The sequence below is a fragment of the Aotus nancymaae genome, unplaced genomic scaffold (assembly GCF_030222135.1).
Source record: "Aotus nancymaae isolate 86718 unplaced genomic scaffold, 86718_ANA_hifiasm-v0.15.2.pri h1tg000028l, whole genome shotgun sequence".
In the NCBI taxonomy this organism is placed as follows: Eukaryota; Metazoa; Chordata; class Mammalia; order Primates; family Aotidae; genus Aotus; species Aotus nancymaae.
In genome coordinates, this window is record NW_026988441.1 from 36011862 (window position 1) to 36031570 (window position 19709).

Genomic DNA, 19709 nt, shown 5'->3' on the forward strand with positions numbered 1-19709 from the left:
TGTCTCCAAATAAAAATAAAAAGAAAATAAAATGCAAAACCCAAGGCTAACCTCTCAGGCATACACACAGTTCCCTACTTCCAAAGTACCTGTCTCAGCCAGGCACAGTGGCTCACACCTATAATCCAAGCTACTCTGGAAGCGGAGGCAGGAGGATTGCTTGAGCCCAGGAGGTTGGACCTGCAGTGAGCTATCATGGCACCACTATACTCCAGCCTGGGCGACAGAGCAAGACCCTGTCTCAAAAAAAATACCCGGCCAGGCACAGTGGCTCATGCCTGTAATCCCAACACTTTGGGAGGCCGAGGCAGATGGATCACCTGATGTCAGGAGTTCATGACCAGCCTGATCAACATGGCAAAACCCTATCTCTACTAAAAATACAAAAAGTAGCCTGGTGTGGTGTCGCACGCCTGTAATCCCAGCTACCTGGGAGGCTTAGGCAGAAGAAGAATCTCTTGAATCCAGAAGGCAGAGGTTGCGGTGAGCCAAGATCACACCATTGCACTCCAGTCTGGGTGACAGAGCAAAACTCCATCTCAAAAAAAAAAAAAAAAAAAAAAAAAAACACCACCCAAGGTACCTGTCTCCCCAAAGGACAAAAAGAAATGCTCTTTCAAGGGCTCTGTTAGTCAGTCAACAAACAAACATTTACTACTAAGCACTTACTATGTGCCAAGCTAAGTGGTGAGTGTGGCAGACGTGAGAGCTTGTCGTCCTGGGTCCGAGGGTCAGGCAGACACCCCACATCAGTCCCACTAGTGTGGTATGCACAAGTTGAGGTGAACACAGCCCAGGGACATCTGGCCCCTGTGGCCTACCTGTTACCAGCCCTCAGCCACCCCCAGTGTGTCTCTGTCTCCTGAGGCTGTATCCAGGGTGGGGAAAAGAGAGGGGCCAGAGGGTCCCATCTCTGTGCCCCCCACCCACCTGTCTCCACTTCTGCCCCAGAAACAAGCCAATGACCTGGTGGCCACACTGAAGAGGTGCACGCCCCACTACATCCGCTGCATCAAACCCAACGAGACGAAGAGGCCCCGGGACTGGGAGGAGAACAGGTGATCTTCCCAACCCATCCAAGACTCATCCCCTCAGGGCCCTGTGGTTACCCCTAGAACTGATCGAGACACTTCCCTGACCTCCTGTAGGATGACCCAGGGACTAGCACAGCCCCTCCCCCAACCCCCACCTGCGAACTGACCTCAGAAGGGACCATCAGGATAAGATCCTTCCCCCCAGTCTCCAGGCTGACCCCTGAAGTTCCCTCAGACCACAGACTTTACCTCCCAAACTTCCCTCAGCATGAATCCAGAGCCCCCCAGATCCCCCACCTCCAGCACCTCCCACCCACCCCCAGGACTGGTGACTGTCCCCCCGGCCCCCTGAGCAGGGGACTCAGTCTACCCTCCCCACCAGGGTCAAGCACCAGGTGGAATACCTGGGCCTGAAGGAGAACATCAGGGTGCGCAGAGCCGGCTTCGCCTACCGCCGCCAGTTCGCCAAGTTCCTGCAGAGGTGAGGAGCCCCCCCACCCCCGCCCTTGCCATCCCCTCAATCAGAATGCCCAGCAGGCCCTGTCTGCTCCAAGCACTCCCATACACCAGCCCTCTGCCCCCAGGTATGCCATTCTGACCCCCGAAACGTGGCCCCGGTGGCGTGGGGACGAACGCCAGGGTGTCCAACACCTGCTTCGGGCGGTCAACATGGAGCCTGACCAGTACCAGATGGGGAGCACCAAGGTCTTTGTCAAGAACCCGGAGTCGGTGAGTGCGTTTGAGGGACAGACAGAGAAGTGGGGAGAGGGACAGAGATTGAGAGATTGAGAAAGAGATTTGAGAGCAACTGACAAAGGGAGACTGACAGAAATTGAGAGATTGAAAGAGAAATTGAAAAAGCAATTGAGAGACTAATAGACTGAGAGAGACTGAGCGAGAGATTGAGAAAGACTGCGAGTGAGAGAGAAAGAGACGGAGAGACACTCTGGTCGGCCGGACTAAGTGGCTCACGCCTGTAATCCCAGCACTTTGGGAGGCCAAGCTGGGCAGATCACGAGCTCAGGAGATACAGACCATCTTGGCCAACATGGTGAAACTCCCATCTCTACTAAAAACACAAAAATTAGCCGGGCATGGTGGCACGTGCCTGTAGTCCCAACTACTAGGGAGGCTGAGGCAGAAGAATTGCCCGAACCTGGGAGGTGGAGGTTGCAGTGAGCTGAGATCACGCCACTACACTCCAGCCTGGGTGACAGAGTGAGACTCCGTCTCAAAAAAAAAAAAAAAAAAAAGAGAGAGAGAGACTCTGGAAGAAACAGACCAAAAAATTTGATATAGAACAGAAAAAAAGCAAAATAAAGCCAGCACCAGGCCAGGTGTGGTAGCTCATTCCTATAATGCCAGTGCTTTGGGAGGCTGAGACAGGAGGATGGTTTGAAGCCAGGAGTTCAGACCAGCCTGGGAAACACCCTCAGCTATTTTTTGTTTTTTTAAATTTTTTGTAGAGACGGGGTCTTTTTATGTTGCGCAGGCTGGTCTTGAACTCCTAGGCTCAAGCTATCCTCCCACCTAGCCTCGAAAAGTGCTGGGATTAGAGGCATGAGCCATCACACCAGCCTGTATTTGCAGTTATTTCCCATCTTCACTAATTGATAATATTGTCCCATTGATCACAGTTTCTCTTTGAATTAGGATGTTTCTCAGGCATCTGCCCTATTCCAGTTAATTGTTCTATTCTCTGACAGGCACACCATTGTTTTTATTACGATAGATTTACAGTATTTTAATATCCAGTAGTTTATTAAAAGTAGGTTGTTATATCCAGGCTCACCTTGTTCACCTGCTATTATTCCAAATGAAAAGACATTCCTCTCAGAGTTTGCATTTTGACTTGCTCTAATATAATTCATTCTCTAACTCACCTCTGGGCCTAGACTCTTACAACTCAAAACCCTTTCCTCTGCTTTCTGCAAAAGCTTCCTTTCTGGGCCTGCCATGGACGGCTGCGCAGGTTGTACACTACTCAACCACACAGTCGCCAGTCACAACACAGTCCTACACATCAGATTTTTTTTTTTTTTTTAGATGGAGTTTCACTCTTGTCGCCCAGGCTTGGAGTGCAATGACATGATCTCGGCTCAGCTATTTTTTTTTTATACGTATATTTTTAGTGGAGACAGAGGTTTCATCATGTTAGCCAGGCTAGTCTCAAACTCCTGACCTCAGGTATCTACAAGCCTCAGCCTCCCAAAGTGTGGGATTACAGGCAAGAATCACCGCACCCAGCCAGATTTTCATATTTACTGTATTTTATTGGTTTTCCAAGATGCACACTGGTTCCCATTTCTACCATCTCTGACACTGGGGTGTACCTTATATGGATGGTATAACTATCTATACTAACAGTGTGAGAAACCGTGATGTTAGACTGTTTCTGGCAAGGGCACACAGGTAGAAAGTGGCACAGCTGCAATCTGAAGCTGGTGACCCACTGTTATGTTATAATGCAGAAGTGTGTACCCCACATAGGGAGGTCCAGTCATTTGTAGGATGATAAAAATGTTTCCAGCTGGGCGCGGTGGCTCATGCCTGTAATCCCAGCACTTTGGGAGGCAGAGGCAGGCAGATCACTTGAGGTCAGGAGTTCGAGACCAGCCTAACCAATATGGTGAAACCCCATCTCTACTAAAAATACAAAAAAATTAGCTGGGCATGGTGGCTCGCACCTGTAATCCCAGCTACTCAGGAGGCTGAGGCAGGAGAATTGCTTGAACCCGGGAGGCAGAGTTTACAGTGAGCCGAGATCACGCCACTACACTCCAGCCTGGGCAACAAGAGCAAAATTCCATCTCAAAAAAAAAAAAAAAATGTTTCTAGCCTGGGCAACATGGCAAGACCACATCTCTGCAAAAAATAAAATTAGCTGGGCATGGTGGCTCACAGCTGTAGTCTCAGCTACTCACGAGGCGGAGGTGGGAGGATCGCTTGAACCCAAGAGGTTGAAGGTGCAGTGAACTGTGACTGCACCACTGCACTCTAGTCTGGATGACAGAGTGAGATCTTGTCTTTTTCTTTTTTTGCGATGAGGGTCTCGCTTTGTTGCCAGGCTGGCGTGCAGTGGCACAATCTCGGCTCACTGCAACCTCCGCCTCCTGGGTTCAAGCGATTCTCCTGCCTCAGCCTCCCGAGTAGCTGGGACTACAGGTGCATGCCACCATGCCCAGCTAAGTTTTTACATTTTTAGTAGAAACGGGGTTTCACCATGTTAGCCAGGATGGTCTCTATCTCCTGACCTTGTGATCCACCCGCCTCGGCCTCCCAAAGTGCTTGGAATACAGTCATGAGCCACCGAGGCCAGCCGGTTTTTTCTTTTTGTTTTTGTTTTTGTTTTTTGAGACCAAGTCTTGCTCTTGCCCAGGCTGGAGCACAGTGGCACGATCTCGGCTCACTGCAACCTCTGCCTCCTGTGTTTAAGTGATTCTCCTGACTCAGGCTCCTGAGTAGAGAGGAGGGTCCACCATCACACCAGCACTTTTTTTTTTTTTTTTTTGGAATTTTTAGTAGAGACAGGGTTTCACCATGTTGGCCAGGCTGGTCTCAAATTCCTGATCTCAGGTGATCCACCCACCTTGGCCTCTCAAAGTACTAGGAATGACAGGCTTGAGTCACCACACCCAGCCCCTTTTTCTTGTTTAATAAGTATCAATAGAAAGACCCCATCTCTCAAAAAAAATTAGCATGTGTGTGGGTGTGGATGAGCAAGAGCATTGTGAGTAGAGTGGGCCCAGGGAAACTGGGAACTGCACCTCTGGGGAAACACCAGGACTCACCCACGTGCCCCCCTAACCCCCACCCAGCTTTTCCTCCTGGAGGAGATGCGAGAGCGGAAGTTCGATGGCTTTGCTCGAACCATTCAGAAGGCCTGGCGGCGCCACGTGGCTGTCCGGAAGTACGAGGAGATGCGGGAGGAAGGTGAGAGGCTTTGGGTGAAAGGCTAAGGGCAGGGACACCTGGACCTGGAGGAGCTGTGTCAGGAGCTCTGGCCTCCGCCCTCGGTCCCTGCAGCTTCCAACATCCTGCTTAACAAGAAGGAGCGGAGGCGCAACAGCATCAATCGGAACTTCGTCGGGGACTACCTGGGGCTGGAGGAGCGGCCGGAGCTGCGTCAATTCCTGGGGAAGAGGGAGCGAGTGGACTTCGCTGATTCGGTCACCAAGTACGACCGCCGCTTCAAGGTGAGGCACTAGTGGGTGGGCATGGCAAGACCCTGGCTGCAGCCTGGCACCCTCACCTGGCCTAGATGCACCTGCCCACAGGCATACATCCTCCAGCCTAGATCCATCCATTCCATCATAGGTATACCCTCACCTGGCCCAGACACACCTGGCCACAGGTATATATCCCCCAGCCTAGATCCATCTGTTCCATCACAGGTACACCCTCACCTGGCCAGGCACACCTGCCCACAGGTATATATCCCCCAGCCTAGATCCATCTGATCCATCACAGGTATACCCTCACCTGACCAGGCACATCTGCCCAGGCACACCTGCCCACAGGTATGCACTCAAGTACGGCAGACACAGCTGTCCATCAAACATGCCCTTGTAGCCTAGATATACCTGTCAGATACACCCTCACCTGGCCAGATGCATCTGTCCACAATTACACATTCATCTTGTCCAGAAGCCCTGGCCACCCTTGCCTATCCTAGACACACCTATCCATTAGGTACACTCTCCCTTCAACCTGGCAATTAGATATACCTTCACCTGGCCCAGACACACCTGTCCATAGGTACACTCTCACTTAGTCCAGGCAACCTAGTCCATAGGTACATGCTGTCCACAGAAATATACCACCTGACCCATGCACTCATGCTTGGCATAGACAGCAGGGCACCTCCACCAACAGACACATCTTCTTCTGACCCAGACAGCCCTGAGCACAGGTGTACTCTAATCACCTAGCCTGGACATTCCTCTCCACAGGTACACCCAGACGTGGCCTGTTTACCCTCAGCTGTACCTGTCAAGCCAGGTACACCCTCACTTGACCCATATCTCATGTCCCAGTCCCCTAGCCCAGTAACTCACCCTATCCCCACCTTAGAGAGGCCTATGTGTGGCAGGTACCCACTGAGATAACCTATATATCATCTTTTTTTTTTTTTTTTTTTTTTTTTTTTTTTGAGACGGAGTTTCGCTCTTGATACCCAGGCTGGAGCGCAATGGCGCGATCTCGGCTCACCGCAACCTCCGCCTCCTGGGTTCAGGCAATTCTCCTGCCTCAGCCTCCTGAGTAGCTGGGATTACAGGCACGCGCCACCGTGCCCAGCTAATTTTTTGTATTAGTAGAGACGGGGTTTCACCATGTTGACCAGGATGGTCTCGATCTCTTGACCTCGTGATCCACCCGCCTCGGCCTCCCAAAGTGCTGGGATTACAGGCTTGAGCCACCGCGCCCGGCCATATCATCTTTACTTTTACATATTCTCATACGGCCTGGACACCCTCACCTACCTAGGACAAGTTTATGTGGCAGGTGCATCCTCACATGACCTGTACGACCTCACATACCAGACATACAGTATTGGGTACCTTCGCCTGATCCACACACCTGCTTTGGACAGGTCTATGTGGCAAGTATGCCCTCTTGGCTGACCTGTAAGCATCACCTAAAATATTTTCACCTAGACAGGTTTCCCCTCCAGACCTAGAGGACTCTGACCATGGCCGGTTCAACTGGCCCTCACCATCACACTTCTACCAGGTACACCCTCACCGGCCTTCCTCTACAAACTCAGGGTTCAGATACACACCTGCTCACTCCCTCTCATGATCCAGATACTCTTATCTACCTGACTTGTACACCCTCACCTGAACTGTAATGCCTTTACGTGAGTTGGCTACAGTCACATGACCCAAGCACTTTCACCTGGTCTAAGTGCTCTTATCTGGCCCAGGCACCCATGTCCAGCAGGTGCCTTACCTACCCAGCACCTGTTCAGTGACCCAAACACCCTTTTCTAGCCAACCAACCACATTCCCACCTGACCTCCTTCTGTGTTTTTTTGTTTGTTTTTTGGAGATGGAGTCTCACTCTGTCACCCAGGCTGGAGTACAGTGGAGCGATCTCGGCTCACCACAACCTCCGCCTCCCAGGTTCAAGCGATTCTCCTACCTCAGCCTGCCAAGTGGCTGGGACTACAGGTGTGCACCACCACGCCCAGCTAATTTTCATATTTTTAGTAGAGATGGGGTTTCACTGCATTGGCCAGGCTGGTCTCAAACTCCTAACCTCGTGATCCACCTGCCTTTGCCTCCCAAAGTGCTGGGATTACACGCATGAGCCACCGTGCCCAGACTCTCCTGTTTCTTATATAACAACAACTCATGGCCAGGCACAATGGTGCACACCTGTAATCCCAGCCCTTTGGGAGGCCAAAGAGAACAGTTTGCTTGAGCTCAGGAGTTCAAGTCCAGCCTGGGCAACAGAATAAAACCGTTTCTACAAAAAATACCAAAATTAGCCGGGCATGGTGGCGTGCACCTGTGGTCTCAGCTACTCAGGAGGCTGAGGCAGGTGGATCACTCAAGCCTGGGAGGTCGAGGTTGCAGTGAGCTATGATGGCACCATTGCACTCCAGCCTGGGTGACAGAGTAAGACTCTGTCTACGAAACAGACAATTCATACACCTTCACCCAGAGTCATACACATCTCACCCTGCTCACCTGACCTGCCAGCACCATCCCTCTGCCTGGGGTGGACCCTCTGTGGTCAGACTGGCCAGGCTGCATGCCCAGAGCTCCAGCCACTAGCCTCTAATAATGCATCCCTACAGCCCATCAAGCGGGACTTGATCCTGACGCCCAAGTGTGTGTATGTGATTGGGCGAGAGAAGGTGAAGAAGGGACCCGAGAAGGGCCAGGTGCGTGAAGTCTTGAAGAAGAAGCTGGACATCCAGGCTCTGCGGGGAGTCTCCCTCAGGTGAAGCCAGGTCCCTAACTGCTCCACAGTCACTCTCACCTGTCCCCTAGCTGCCCTCATTCTAGTGACCCCATCTATTACCCTGAGAATCTTACCTGGTGACTTGCCTGTAGCCCTCTCTCGGCCCCGCCTGTCACGTTCACCTGCCCGCTATGCTCATGATCCTTACTTGCCAATAGCTTCTGTCCTGCACCTTACCCTAATTTTTTTTTTTTTTGAGATGGAGTCTTCTCTTTGGCCCAGGCTGGAGTACAGTGACACGATCTCAGCTCACTGCATCTCCACCTCCCGGGTTCAAGTGATTCTCCTGCCTCAGCCTCCCGAGTAGCTGGAAATACAGGCACCTGCCACCACGCCTGGCTAATTTTCTGTATTTTTAGTAGAGATGTGTTAGCCAGGATGGTCTCGATCTCCTGACCTCGTGATAAGCCCACGTTGGACTCCCAAAATCCTGGGATTACAAGCGTGAGCCACACCTTACCCTCTTATCAGACCTCACCTGGCTCTCTTCTGTGACCACCTCTCCCACTCCTTGCCACTTCCCTGTTTTTCTCCCACCTGGTCACCCCTCACTTGGCCCTTCCCTAAGTCCATCTTCAGCCACCTTCACCTGTCAGTCTCACTTGCCGCTGTCACCTGTTGCTGTCACCTGTGTCCCACCTGCCCTCTCACCAGTGTCCCACCTGTCCCTCTCACCAGTGTCCCACCTGACACTCTCATCCGCCCCTCCCCAGTACACGACAGGACGACTTCTTCATCCTCCAGGAGGACACCGCAGACAGCTTCCTGGAGAGCGTCTTCAAGACCGAGTTCGTCAGTCTTCTGTGCAAGCGCTTCGAGGAGGCGACGCGGAGGCCCCTGCCCCTCACCTTCAGCGACACGTAGGGCCCGCCAACCCCAGCACCATCCCTGGGGGTGGCCGCCAACCCCAGCACCATCTCGGGGGGGGGGCCGCCAACCCCAGCACCATCTCGGGGGTGGGCCGCCAACCCCAGCACCATCTCGGGGGGGGGCCGCCAACCCCAGCACCATCTCGGGGGTGGGGGGCCGCCAACCCCAGCACCATCTCGGGGGAGCCGCCAACCCCAGCACCATCTCGGGGTGGTCTCGGGGTGGTGTACTCCCTCCCGCCTCAGCGCGGGGTGGGGTGGGGTGGGACGGGGGACCGCAGTCAGCGCCCCCAAGCTTTCCCTTCTCCCCATAGACTACAGTTCCGGGTGAAGAAGGAGGGCTGGGGCGGTGGCGGCACCCGCAGCGTCACCTTCTCCCGCGGCTCCGGCGACTTGTCAGTGCTCAAGGTTGGCGGCCGGACCCTCACGGTCAGCGTGGGCGACGGGCTGCCCAAGAGCTCCAGTGAGTCTGCGCAGAACTAGGGCAGAGGGGGCGGGGAAGTGCGGACCAATGAAGGCTTCGGGGGCGGGGCTGGGGGCGGGGCCAGCGAGGTTGGTCAAAAGTGAACAAAGACCAGGAGGGGGAGGGTCGAGAAAGGAGGGACAGAGAGATGGGGGAAAGAGGGGAGGGCAGGGAGATGGTGGTGGGGAGAGAGAGCAGAGGGGGTAAGGGTGGGGGAGAGGGAGAAGGGAGAGAGTGGGGAGGCGGGGAGAAAGACGGAGAGAGAGAGGGAAGAGAGAGCAGAGGGTATAAGGGGAGAGAGAGGGTGGGGCGGAGGGAGAACGGGAGAGAGAAAGGGAGAGGGAGGGGAGAAAGCGGAGGCAGAGATGGGGGAGAGAATGGGAGGGGGGGCGGAGAAGGGGGAAGGGGGAGGGAGAGGAGTGGGGAGAGAGGGGAGAGAATACGAGAGGAGGGAGAGAGGAGGAAGAGGGGAGATGGGGGAGAGAGGAGAAAGAGGGGAGATGAGGGAGAGGACTTTTAAGGAAAGGCCGCAACCAATGAATGGCCCAAATGTGGAGGAGTGGCATGGCCATGGAGAAACCCAATTAAAACAGTGGGGCGGGGCCAGCGAGGCTGGACCAGAGTGGGCAACAGCAAGGAAGGGGCGGGTCTAGAGAGAGAATGACAGTTAAAGAGAAGACATGACCAATGGGGAGGTGAGAAATGTAGAGGGGTGTGGCCAGAGCGGCAACTTGGAAAGAGGTAGTGGTAAAGTCCTGTCCTAAAGTGGGCTGGCCCGAAGAGCAAGGCCACTGAGGGGTGGGGCATTGGGGGCGGGGCCAATTATTGGGCAGAGCTATGGTGCCTCAGATTGTGGGCCCGGGCCAAGAGTCTGGTCTGTCCATTACACAAATCCCTGACACACTTCTTTCAGAGCCTACACGGAAGGGAATGGCCAAGGGAAGATCTCGGAGGTCGACCCCGGGCCCTACCCGGGCGGCCCCTGGGCCCCCCAGAGGTGAGGAGCTGCTCCCTTGCTATCTTCCCTTGTCTCTTGTGGGTCCTGTGGCCTAAGCCAGACCTTCAGGAAACGAAATCTAACAAGCACAGTTGACCACTCACTTCTCTGTCCAGAACTCTCATAGCTCCCCATCTCTCACAGAATAAAGGCTAAGCTTAGTGTAGCATTCAGAGCCCTTTAAAACCCAAACCCAGCTAACCACTGACATCTTCTCTCCTCCCACCCAACACTCCAGCCCTGAAAACTACATCTTTTTACTTTTTTTTTGAGGTGGAGTCCCACTCTGTCTCCCAGGCTGGGGTGCAGTGGTCCGATCTCGGCTCACTACAACCTCTGCCTCCTGGGTTCAAGCAATTCTCCTGCCTCAGTCTCCCAAGTAGCTTGGATTACAGGCACCCACCACCACGCCTGGCTAATTTTTTGCATTTTTAGTAGAGACAGGGTTCCACCGTGTTAGCCAGGATGGTCTCCATCTCCTGACCTCGTGATTCGCCTGCCTCAGCCTCCCAGAGTGCTGCGATTACAGGCGTGAGCCACTCGGCCCGATCTAAAAAATATTTTCAAATGATCTGGGCCTGGTGGTGTGTGCCTCTAGTCCCAGCTGTCTCAGAGGCTGGGCGGAGAGGATATCATAAGCCTTAGAATTGGAGGCTTCAGTGAGCTATGGTCTTACCACTGCACTCCATCCTGGGCCACAGAGCAAAACCCTGTCCCTAAAAGAATTTTTAAAAAGCTGGCTGCAGTGGCTCATGCCTATAATCCCAGCACTTTGGGAGGCCAAGGTGGGTGGATCACCTGAGGTTGGGAGTTCGAGACCAGCCTGACCAACATGGTGAAACCCCATCTCTACTAAAGATACAAAATTAGCCAGGTGTGGTGGCGCATGCCTGTAATCCCAGCCACTCAGGAGGCTGAATCAGGAGAATCACTTGAACCCAGGAGGCAGAAGTTGCGGTGAGCTGAGATCACGTTATTGCACTTCAGCCTGGGCAACAGAGTAAGACTCTGTCTCTAAATCTATAAATAAATACATAAGGCCAAGTGCAGTGACCCATGCCTGTAAAACCAGCATGTTGGGAGGCTGAAGTGGGAGGATTGCTTGCAGTGAGCTAAGATCACCACTGCCCTCCAGCCTGGTCAACAGAGTGAGACTCCGTCTCAAAAAAAAAAAAAAGAATTTTTACTAGAGATGGGCTCTTGCTATGTTGCCCAGGCCAGAATCCGGCCTGGGCAACATAGTAAGAGCCCATCTCTACTAAAAAAATTACAAAAATCAGCTAGCCATAGTGGAGTGTACCAGTAGTCCCAGCACCCCCTCAGGCTAAGGAGGGAGGACAGCTTGAGCACAGGAGGTGTAGGTTGCAGTGAGCTACGACTGCACCACTGCACTCCAGCCTGGGAGACAGAGTGACACCATGTCTCAAAATAAATAAATAAAAGTAAAAAATAATTAAAAAAAATTTTTTTAAAGCCTCTGTTTAGGCCCTCCTAGCCCCAGATCCCTCCCTGTGGCCCAGTCCTTACCACAGTGGGTTGAGAGTTTGGCAATCTCCTCCCTCAGACTGGGACAATCTCCTCGCTCAGACTGGGAACTTGGAGCCTCCTCAAATCCTCCTAGCATCACCCTGATACATGTCTTCATCCTTACTCTTGCCATAGGCATGGATCGCAATGGGGTGCCCCTGTCTGCCAGAGGGGGCCCCCTGCCCCTGGAGATCATGTCTGGAGGGGGATCCCACCGGCCTCCCCGGGGCCCTCCATCCACATCCCTGGGGGCCAGCAGACGCCCCCGGGCACGGCCACCCTCGGAGCACAACACAGAATTCCTCAACGTGCCTGACCAGGGCATGGCCGGGTAGGTGGGGTGGAAGGGCAGCCCCAGGAGGCAGGCAGGGGGTAGGGGAGTGTCTGGGGCTGTGACTCGAACTTCCTGTGCCCACAGCATGCAGAGGAAGCGCAGCGTGGGGCAACGGCCAGTGCCTGGTGTAGGCCGACCCAAGCCCCAGCCTCGGATACATGGCCCCAGGTGCCGGGCCCTGTACCAATACGTGGGCCAAGACGTGGACGAGCTGAGCTTCAATGTGAATGAGGTCATCGAGATCCTCATGGAAGGTGTGTGTACCAGGGCAGAAGCTGGGGTGAGGGGAGTGGTGAAAACCCTGACATAGCCAGACAGACCCCCCCACAGCACACCCTCCCCACAGGAGAACAGAGATAACAGACAGGCAAGGTGGCTCATGCCTGTAATCCCAGCACTTTGGGTGGCCAAGGCAGCAGGATCACTTGAGGATAGGAGTTTAAGACAGCCTGGGCAACATAGCAAGACCCCATCTCTACAAAAAATTTATGCTGCTGATAAAGACAAAAAAAAGAAAGAAAAAAATTTACAAAAAAAAATTTTTTTTTTTTTTTTTTGAGATGGAGTCTCACGCTGTTGCTAGGGTGGAGTGCAGTGGCAGGATCTCGGCTCACTGCAACCTCCACCTTCAGAGTTCAGGCTATTCTCCTGCCTCAGCCTCCCGAGTAGCTGGGACTACAGGCGTGCGCCACCACACCTGGCTAATTTTTGTATTTTTAGTGGAGACAAGGTTTCACCATGTTAGTGAGGACAGTCTCAATCTCTTGACATCATGATCTACCCACCTCAGCCTCCCAAAGTGCTGGGATTACAGGTGTGAGCCACCACGCCCGGCCCCAAAAAAATTTTTTAAAGAGTAGAGATGGCTGGATGCAGTGGCTCACGTCTGTAATTCCAGCACTTTGGGAGGGCTAGGCGGGCACATCTCTTGAGCCCAGGAGACTAGCTTGGGGAACATGGCAGAATCTTGTCTCTACAAAAACCAAAATTAGCCGCGATCTTGGCTCACTGCAACCTCCACCTCCTGGGTTCAAGTGATCCTTCTGCCTCAGCCTCCTGAGTAGCTGGGATTACAGGCGCCTGCTACCATGCCCGGCTAATTTTGTTGTATTTTCAGTAGAGATGGGGTTTCACCATGTTGGCCAGGCTGGTCTCTCAAGTGATCCACCTGCCTCGGCCTCCCAAAGTGCTGGAATGACCAGCGTAATGTGGGGAAGAGCTGGATGTGGGTAGAAGGAGATGGATGCGGGAAGAACACAGCAAATGCTCTAGAAATTGACAGAGTGTGACTCACTGGCTTGGAAAGACCATGTCTCCCTTCCTCCATCCCTTCCTTCCTTCTTTCTTTCCTTCCATCAGCAGACAACTCTCTCTGTTCAGCCCCTGCCTTGTGGCAGGTCAAGAACATAGAGATGGGGCTCGGCGTGGTGGCTCACACCTGTAATCCCAGCACGTTGGGAGGCTGAGGCAGGTGGACTACTTGAGGTCAGGAGTTAAGAGACCAGCCTGGCCAATATGGTGTAACCACATCTCTATTAAAAATACAAAAAATTAGCTGGGCATGGGGGCAGGCGCCTGTAATCACAGCTACTCAGGGGGATCACTTGAACCTAGGAGGCAGAGATTGCAGTGAGCCGGGATCATGCCACTGCACTCCTGCCTGGGAGACAAAGCAAAACTCTATTTCAAAAAAAAAAATGGGTCGGGGCAGTGGTTCATGTCTGTAATCCCAAAAGTTTGGGAGGCCAAGGTGGGTGGATCACGAGGTCAGGAGTTCAAGACCAGCCTGGCCAAGATGGTGAAACCCGGTCTCTACTAAAAATACAAAAAAATTAGCCGGATGTGGTGGCAGGTGCCTGTAATCCCAGCTACTTGGGAGGCTGAGGCAGAGAATTACTGGAACCCAGGAGGCAGAAGTTGCAGTGAGCCAAGATGCACCACTGCACTCTAGCCTGGGTAACAGAGTGAGAGTCTGTCTCAAATAATAAAAATAAATTTTAAAAAAAAAAAAAAATGAAGATGGGCCAGATGTGGTGGCTCACACCTGTAATCCCAGCACTTTGGGAGGCTGAGGCAGGAGGATGGCTTCAGCCCAGGAGTTCAAGACCAGCCTGGGCAACATAGGGAGACCCCATGAACAAGGCAGAGCTGGCAAGAGAGCTTTCTCCAGGACTAGCTAGGGGCACCTCAACCTTTCCTCTCTCCCACAGATTCCTCGGGCTGGTGGAAGGGCCGGCTTCATGGTCAGGAGGGCCTCTTCCCAGGAAACTACGTGGAGAAGATCTGAGCTGGGGGCCTGGGATTCTGCCTTCTCTTTCGCCCCCCTGTCTGCCTGCCTGCCTGCCTGCCTGGTGGGGAGCCAGGCCCTGCCAATGATAGCCTCGTTGACCTGGGCTACCTTGGCCTAAAAGTCCAGTCCTGTGGCCTCCAGCCCTGCCCAGGCCATGGGTCTGCAGGTCCCTGGTGCAGCCCCCCTGCCCCTGGGCCCTGGTCTTCCCCCAACACCACACCCGCTGCCTGTTCTCCATTTCTGCATGTGTCAAATGGGACTAACAGCAGAATCTACCTCCCACCTGCCATGTGAATAAGAGATAAGTCTCGAGTTCTGTGCTGTTGGCAAAGTGCTGGGCACAGTTGCAGGGAGGGGTCCTTGACAAGTGTGACTTTGCTCATTTTGTCATCACTAAGGCAATAAACGTTTGCCAGGTGAAAGCATGAGTGAACTTACTGAGAGGATGAACTCTTAGTAAGTTACAAGGATGATGTTTTCACAACCCTGTGAGGTAGGAGCCATGAAGGACTCCATCTTACAGGTGGAACAATGGAGGCTCAGAGAGGTTCGCTGACCCAAGACTGCACGGAGCCATGCCTTGCATTCATATGTGGCTACAAAGCTTGAACTTGTCCCAGTTTCAGCCAGGCGCAGTGGCTCACACCTGTAATCCCAGCACCTTGGAAGGCCGAGGTGAGCGGATCACCTGATGTCAGGAGTTCAAGACCAGCCTGGCCAACATGGTGAAATCCTATCTCTACTAAACATACAAAAATTAGCTGAGCATGGTGGTGGGCACCTGTAATCCTAGCTACTTGGGAGGCTGAGGCAGGAGAATCCCTTGAACCTGGGAGGTGGAGGTTGCAGTGAGCCGAGACTGTGCCTTTGCACTCCAACCAGAGCCAAGACTCTTTCTAAAAAAAAAAATTTAATTAGCTAGTATCATGGTGCATGCCTGTATTCCAGATGGCTGCAGTGAGCTATGATTACAATGATGTACTCTAGCCTCAGCAACAGAGCAAGACACTGTCTTTATTTCTTTTTCATTTTTTTTTTTTTTTTTGAGACAGAGTCTCGCTCTGTCACTCAGACTGGAGTGAAGTGGCACGGTCTCGGCTCACTGCAACCTCTGCCTCCCAGGTTCAAGCAATTCTCTGCCTTAGCCTCCCCAGTAGCTGGGATTATAGGCACCCCCCAGCACCCAGCTAATTTTTGTATTTTTAGTAGAGATGGAGTTTCACCATCTTGGCGAGGCTAGTCTTGAACTCCTGACCTCGTGATCAACCTGCCTCGGCCTCCCAAAGTGCTGGGATTACAGGCATGAGCCACTGTGCCTGGCTGAGACCCTGTCTTTCTAATAATAATTATTATTATTATAATCCTAACTTTCTAATATGGACACCCACTCCATGCTCAGCCCCTCAAAGAGAAGCCAGTCCAGGAGAGATGGGGCAGACTGGTGAGGTCAGGACTGGGCCACAGAAAAGAGGGGAACTCAGAGGTGGAATGGGTATTGCAGGAGGAGCCAAGAAGGTGGGAGAGGGTCGGTCTCAGCAGATTTTGATGGCAAGCACTGCACAGAGGGATCTAAGCTGTGATGGGGGAACTCCAGGCACAGAATACCTACCCAACTGGAGAACAGGGCATCGGGAATTCCCAGGAGAGCAGTAATCAAAGCAAGACTATCGGCCGAGTGCTGTGGCTCACGCCTGTAATCCCAGGGCTTTGGGAGGCTGAGATGGGCAGATCACTTGAAGTAAGGAGTTCGAGACCAGCCTGGCCAACATGGTGAAACCCCATCTCTACTAAAAATACAAACATTAGCTAGGCGTGATGTGCACGCCTGTAGTCCTAGCTACTCCGGAGGCTGAGGCAGGAGAATTGCTTGAGCTGGGGAGGTGCGGGTTGCAGTGAGTCAAGATTGTGCCACTGCACTCCAGCCTGGGTGACAGAACAAGATTCTGACTCACACACATACACACATACACACAGAGAGCAAGACTGGCCAGCAGAGCCTTCTGCAGAATCTATTCTTCCTTCTGTGACTGCCTTGGGAAGCTGAGCATGGCTGGAAAAAATTCCCAAGGCTGCAACCGGGTCTCAAGGACCCTTTTATTGCTCAATGATTACACAAAAGCATTTAACAATCTCTCGAATGGCCGTGGTGCTTCCCATCTCTCATTTTCCTTTTCTTTTTTTGAAGATGGGGTCTCACTGTGTTGGGGCTGGTCTTGACCACCTGGGCGGCTGCGATACTCCAACTTCGGCCTTCCCCCTAGTAGCTGAGAATACAGGCACGCACCACTGCACCGCAGAATCTGATTCTTGAAGCTGTTGTTTTGCGACAGGGTTTCACTCTGTTGCCCCAGACTGGAATGCAGTGGTATGATGATAGCTCACTGCAGCCTTGGATTCCTGGACTCAAATCATCATCCTGCGTCAGCCTCCCAAACTGCTGAGATTACAGGTGTGAGCCACTGTGCATGCCCCTGTGGGCCATTATCTTAAAGGTTTGGCATACGCTAACCAATATCATCTCTGTCTAGGTACAGGCATCTTCAGACTACAGACCTCAGTCATGTTTGCCCCGCCTGCTGCTCACCCCTACATCCTGTTGACTCTTTCACAACATTTCTTAAGTATAGTCCCTCCTCTCCCTTCCTTCCTTGGGTCCCTGTTCCTTCTGCCACCTCACCCCATTCTTCCCCTACATTGCACTAGCCTCCCTTGCACACACACACACACACCTCCTCACCCTGCATCAAAATGATCTTTGTTTTTTAAAGCAAATGAGTTTTTTTTGGTGGTGGTTGTTTTGTTTTGAGACAGAGTTTTACTCTTGTTGCCCAGGCTGGAGTGCAATGGCACGATCTCAGCTCACCGCAACCTCTGCCTCCCAGTTTCAAGCAATTCTCCTGCCTCAGCCTCCTGAGTAGCTGGGATTACAGGCATGTGCCACCACGCCCGGCTAATTTTTGTATTTTTAGTAGAGATGGGGTTTCACCATGTTGGTCAGGCTGGTCTAGAACTTCTGACCTCGTGATCTGCCCATCTCGGCCCCCCAAAGTGCTGGGATTACAGGCATGAGCCACTGTGCCAGGCCTACAACATTTCTTAAGTCTGGTGCCTCCTTTCCCTTCCTTCCTTGGGTCCCTGTCCCTTCTGCCACTTCACCGCATCCTTCCCCTACAATGCACTAGTCTCCCCTGCACACACACATCCCTCCTCACCCTGCATCAAAATTATCTTTGTTTTTTAAAGCAAATGAATTTTTAACTGAATAATTAAAAGAAAAAATGTTAATTTATTTTTATTTTGTTTTGTTTTGTTTTGAGACCTGGTCTTGCTCTGTAGCCCAGGATAGAGTGCAGTGGCATGAACATAGCTCACTGCAGCCTCTAAATCCTGGTCTCAAGTGATCCTCCCACCTCAGGCTCCCAGGTAGCTGGGACTACAGGCACATGCCACCATGCCCAGCTAATCTTTTTAATTTTTGTAAAGATGGAGTCCTGCTGTGTTGTCCAGGCTGGTCTCAAACGCCTGGCCTCAAGTAATCCTCCTGCCTCAGCCTCCCAAGAGCTGGGATTACAGGCTTGAGACACCACACCTGGACCAAAAAAAAAAAAAAATTAATTCAAAAAACACAAAAGTGAAAAGTCAGTCTCTCTCCCACTCAGACATCCCTGTTCCTCTCCCTAGTTTTTAAATATCCCTTCTAAAGGTATTATCTGCATAGAAAAGCCCATGGGGAGGCAGATACAGTAGCTCATACCTGAAATCCCAACACTTTGGAGGCTGAGGTGGGTAGATCACTTGAGCCCAGGAGTTCTAGACCATCCTGGGCAATGTGACGAAACCCCATCTCTACAAAAAATACAAAAATTAGCTTGGTGTGGTGGCTACTAGGGCGGCTGAAGCAGGAGGATGACCTGAGCCCAGGGAGGTACAGGCTGCAGTGAGCTGTGATCACCAGACCACTGCACTCCAGCCTGAGCAACAGACTGTAACTGTGTCTCAAAAAAACAAAAACCCTGATGCAGTGGCTCATGCCTGTAATCCCAGTACTTTGGAAGCACAAGGCAGGTGGATCGCTGAGGCCAGGAGTTCAAGACCAGCCTAGCCACCATGGCAAAAGCCCATCTCTACCAAAAATACAAAACAATTATCCAAGCATGGTGATGCATGTCTGTAGTCCCAGCTACTCCAGAGTAGAATTGCTTGAACCCAGGAGGTGGAGGATGCAATGATCCAAGATCATGCCACTGCACTGCAGCCTGGGGGACAGAAGTGAGACTCTGTTTCAAAAACAAAACGAAAGTGCATAGGTACAACTTGCTTTACAGATAAGACCTACAGTTGCCTAGCACTCAACAAACACTTCTTGAATGCTGCATAATGTATTAGAGAGATCTAAGATGGCCAGGCGAGGTGCTTATGCCTGTAGGGTGAGGCAGACGGATCAAGAGATAAGGAATTCAAGACCAGCCTGGCCAACATAGTGAAACCCTGTCTCTACTAAAAATACAAAAATTAGCCGGGTGTAGTAGCAGGCACCTGTAGTCCCAGCTACTCGAGAGGCTGAGGCAGGAGAATCGCTTGAACCCGGGAGGCAGAGGTTGTGGTGAGCCGAGATCATGCCACTGCACTCCAGCCTGGGCAACAGAGCGGGACTCCGTCTATAAAAAGAGAGAGAGAGAGAGCGAGAGAGATCTAAGATTTACCTTATCCTTACCACCCTCTCAACAGCCCATCCTCCTCCAAGTGACTACCAGGAATCAGATGATATGCCTCCCCCTGCTAAAAATTTGTCAGTGGTTACAACAGAAACCACACTTCTCTCTCTGCACCACTCCCATGGCCCTGCATGACCTGCCCTGCACCATATTCACTTTCTGACCTCCACACCCCGCCTCCACTCTGCTCCACTGGTGCCCTGGTCTCGCTGCTCTTTGACCAAAATAAGCCCATTCCGCCCCACGCCAGGACATCTGCACCGGCGCCAGCTCACTCTTGGATCATCAGGCGACAGCTCCGAGGTCACCTCCTCAGAGTGGCTTCCCTGACCCATCACTGCAACATTGTTTCCTTCATTGCACTGAATAGGACCAAAGACTGCTCTTGCATGTGTTGATTTACTATTTCTCCATTTTTATTTATTTTTATTTAACTTTTAGAGATGGGGTCTCACCAGACAGGAGTGCAGTGGTGCCATCACGACTCACTGCAGCCTCGGCCTCCCTG

General features: G+C 52.4%; 1 protein-coding gene across 2 annotated transcripts in view; it reads left to right on the forward strand.

Moving 5' to 3' along the window:
* MYO1F (myosin IF) overlaps nucleotides 1-14908 on the forward strand; it is a 51473-nt gene extending 36565 nt beyond the window's left edge. For both annotated transcript variants that reach the window (XM_064381939.1, XM_064381940.1), the window contains 12 exons: nucleotides 952-1058; nucleotides 1417-1515; nucleotides 1619-1763; nucleotides 4853-4967; nucleotides 5061-5230; nucleotides 7840-7985; nucleotides 8720-8866; nucleotides 9190-9338; nucleotides 10252-10335; nucleotides 11998-12193; nucleotides 12281-12450; nucleotides 14407-14908. In XM_064381939.1, coding sequence (XP_064238009.1) covers nucleotides 952-1058; nucleotides 1417-1515; nucleotides 1619-1763; nucleotides 4853-4967; nucleotides 5061-5230; nucleotides 7840-7985; nucleotides 8720-8866; nucleotides 9190-9338; nucleotides 10252-10335; nucleotides 11998-12193; nucleotides 12281-12450; nucleotides 14407-14483 — 1605 coding nt within the window. In that variant the 3' untranslated portion in view covers nucleotides 14484-14908. The remainder of the gene's footprint in view (nucleotides 1-951; nucleotides 1059-1416; nucleotides 1516-1618; nucleotides 1764-4852; nucleotides 4968-5060; nucleotides 5231-7839; nucleotides 7986-8719; nucleotides 8867-9189; nucleotides 9339-10251; nucleotides 10336-11997; nucleotides 12194-12280; nucleotides 12451-14406) is intronic.
* The last annotated feature ends 4801 nt before the right edge of the window (nucleotides 14909-19709 follow it).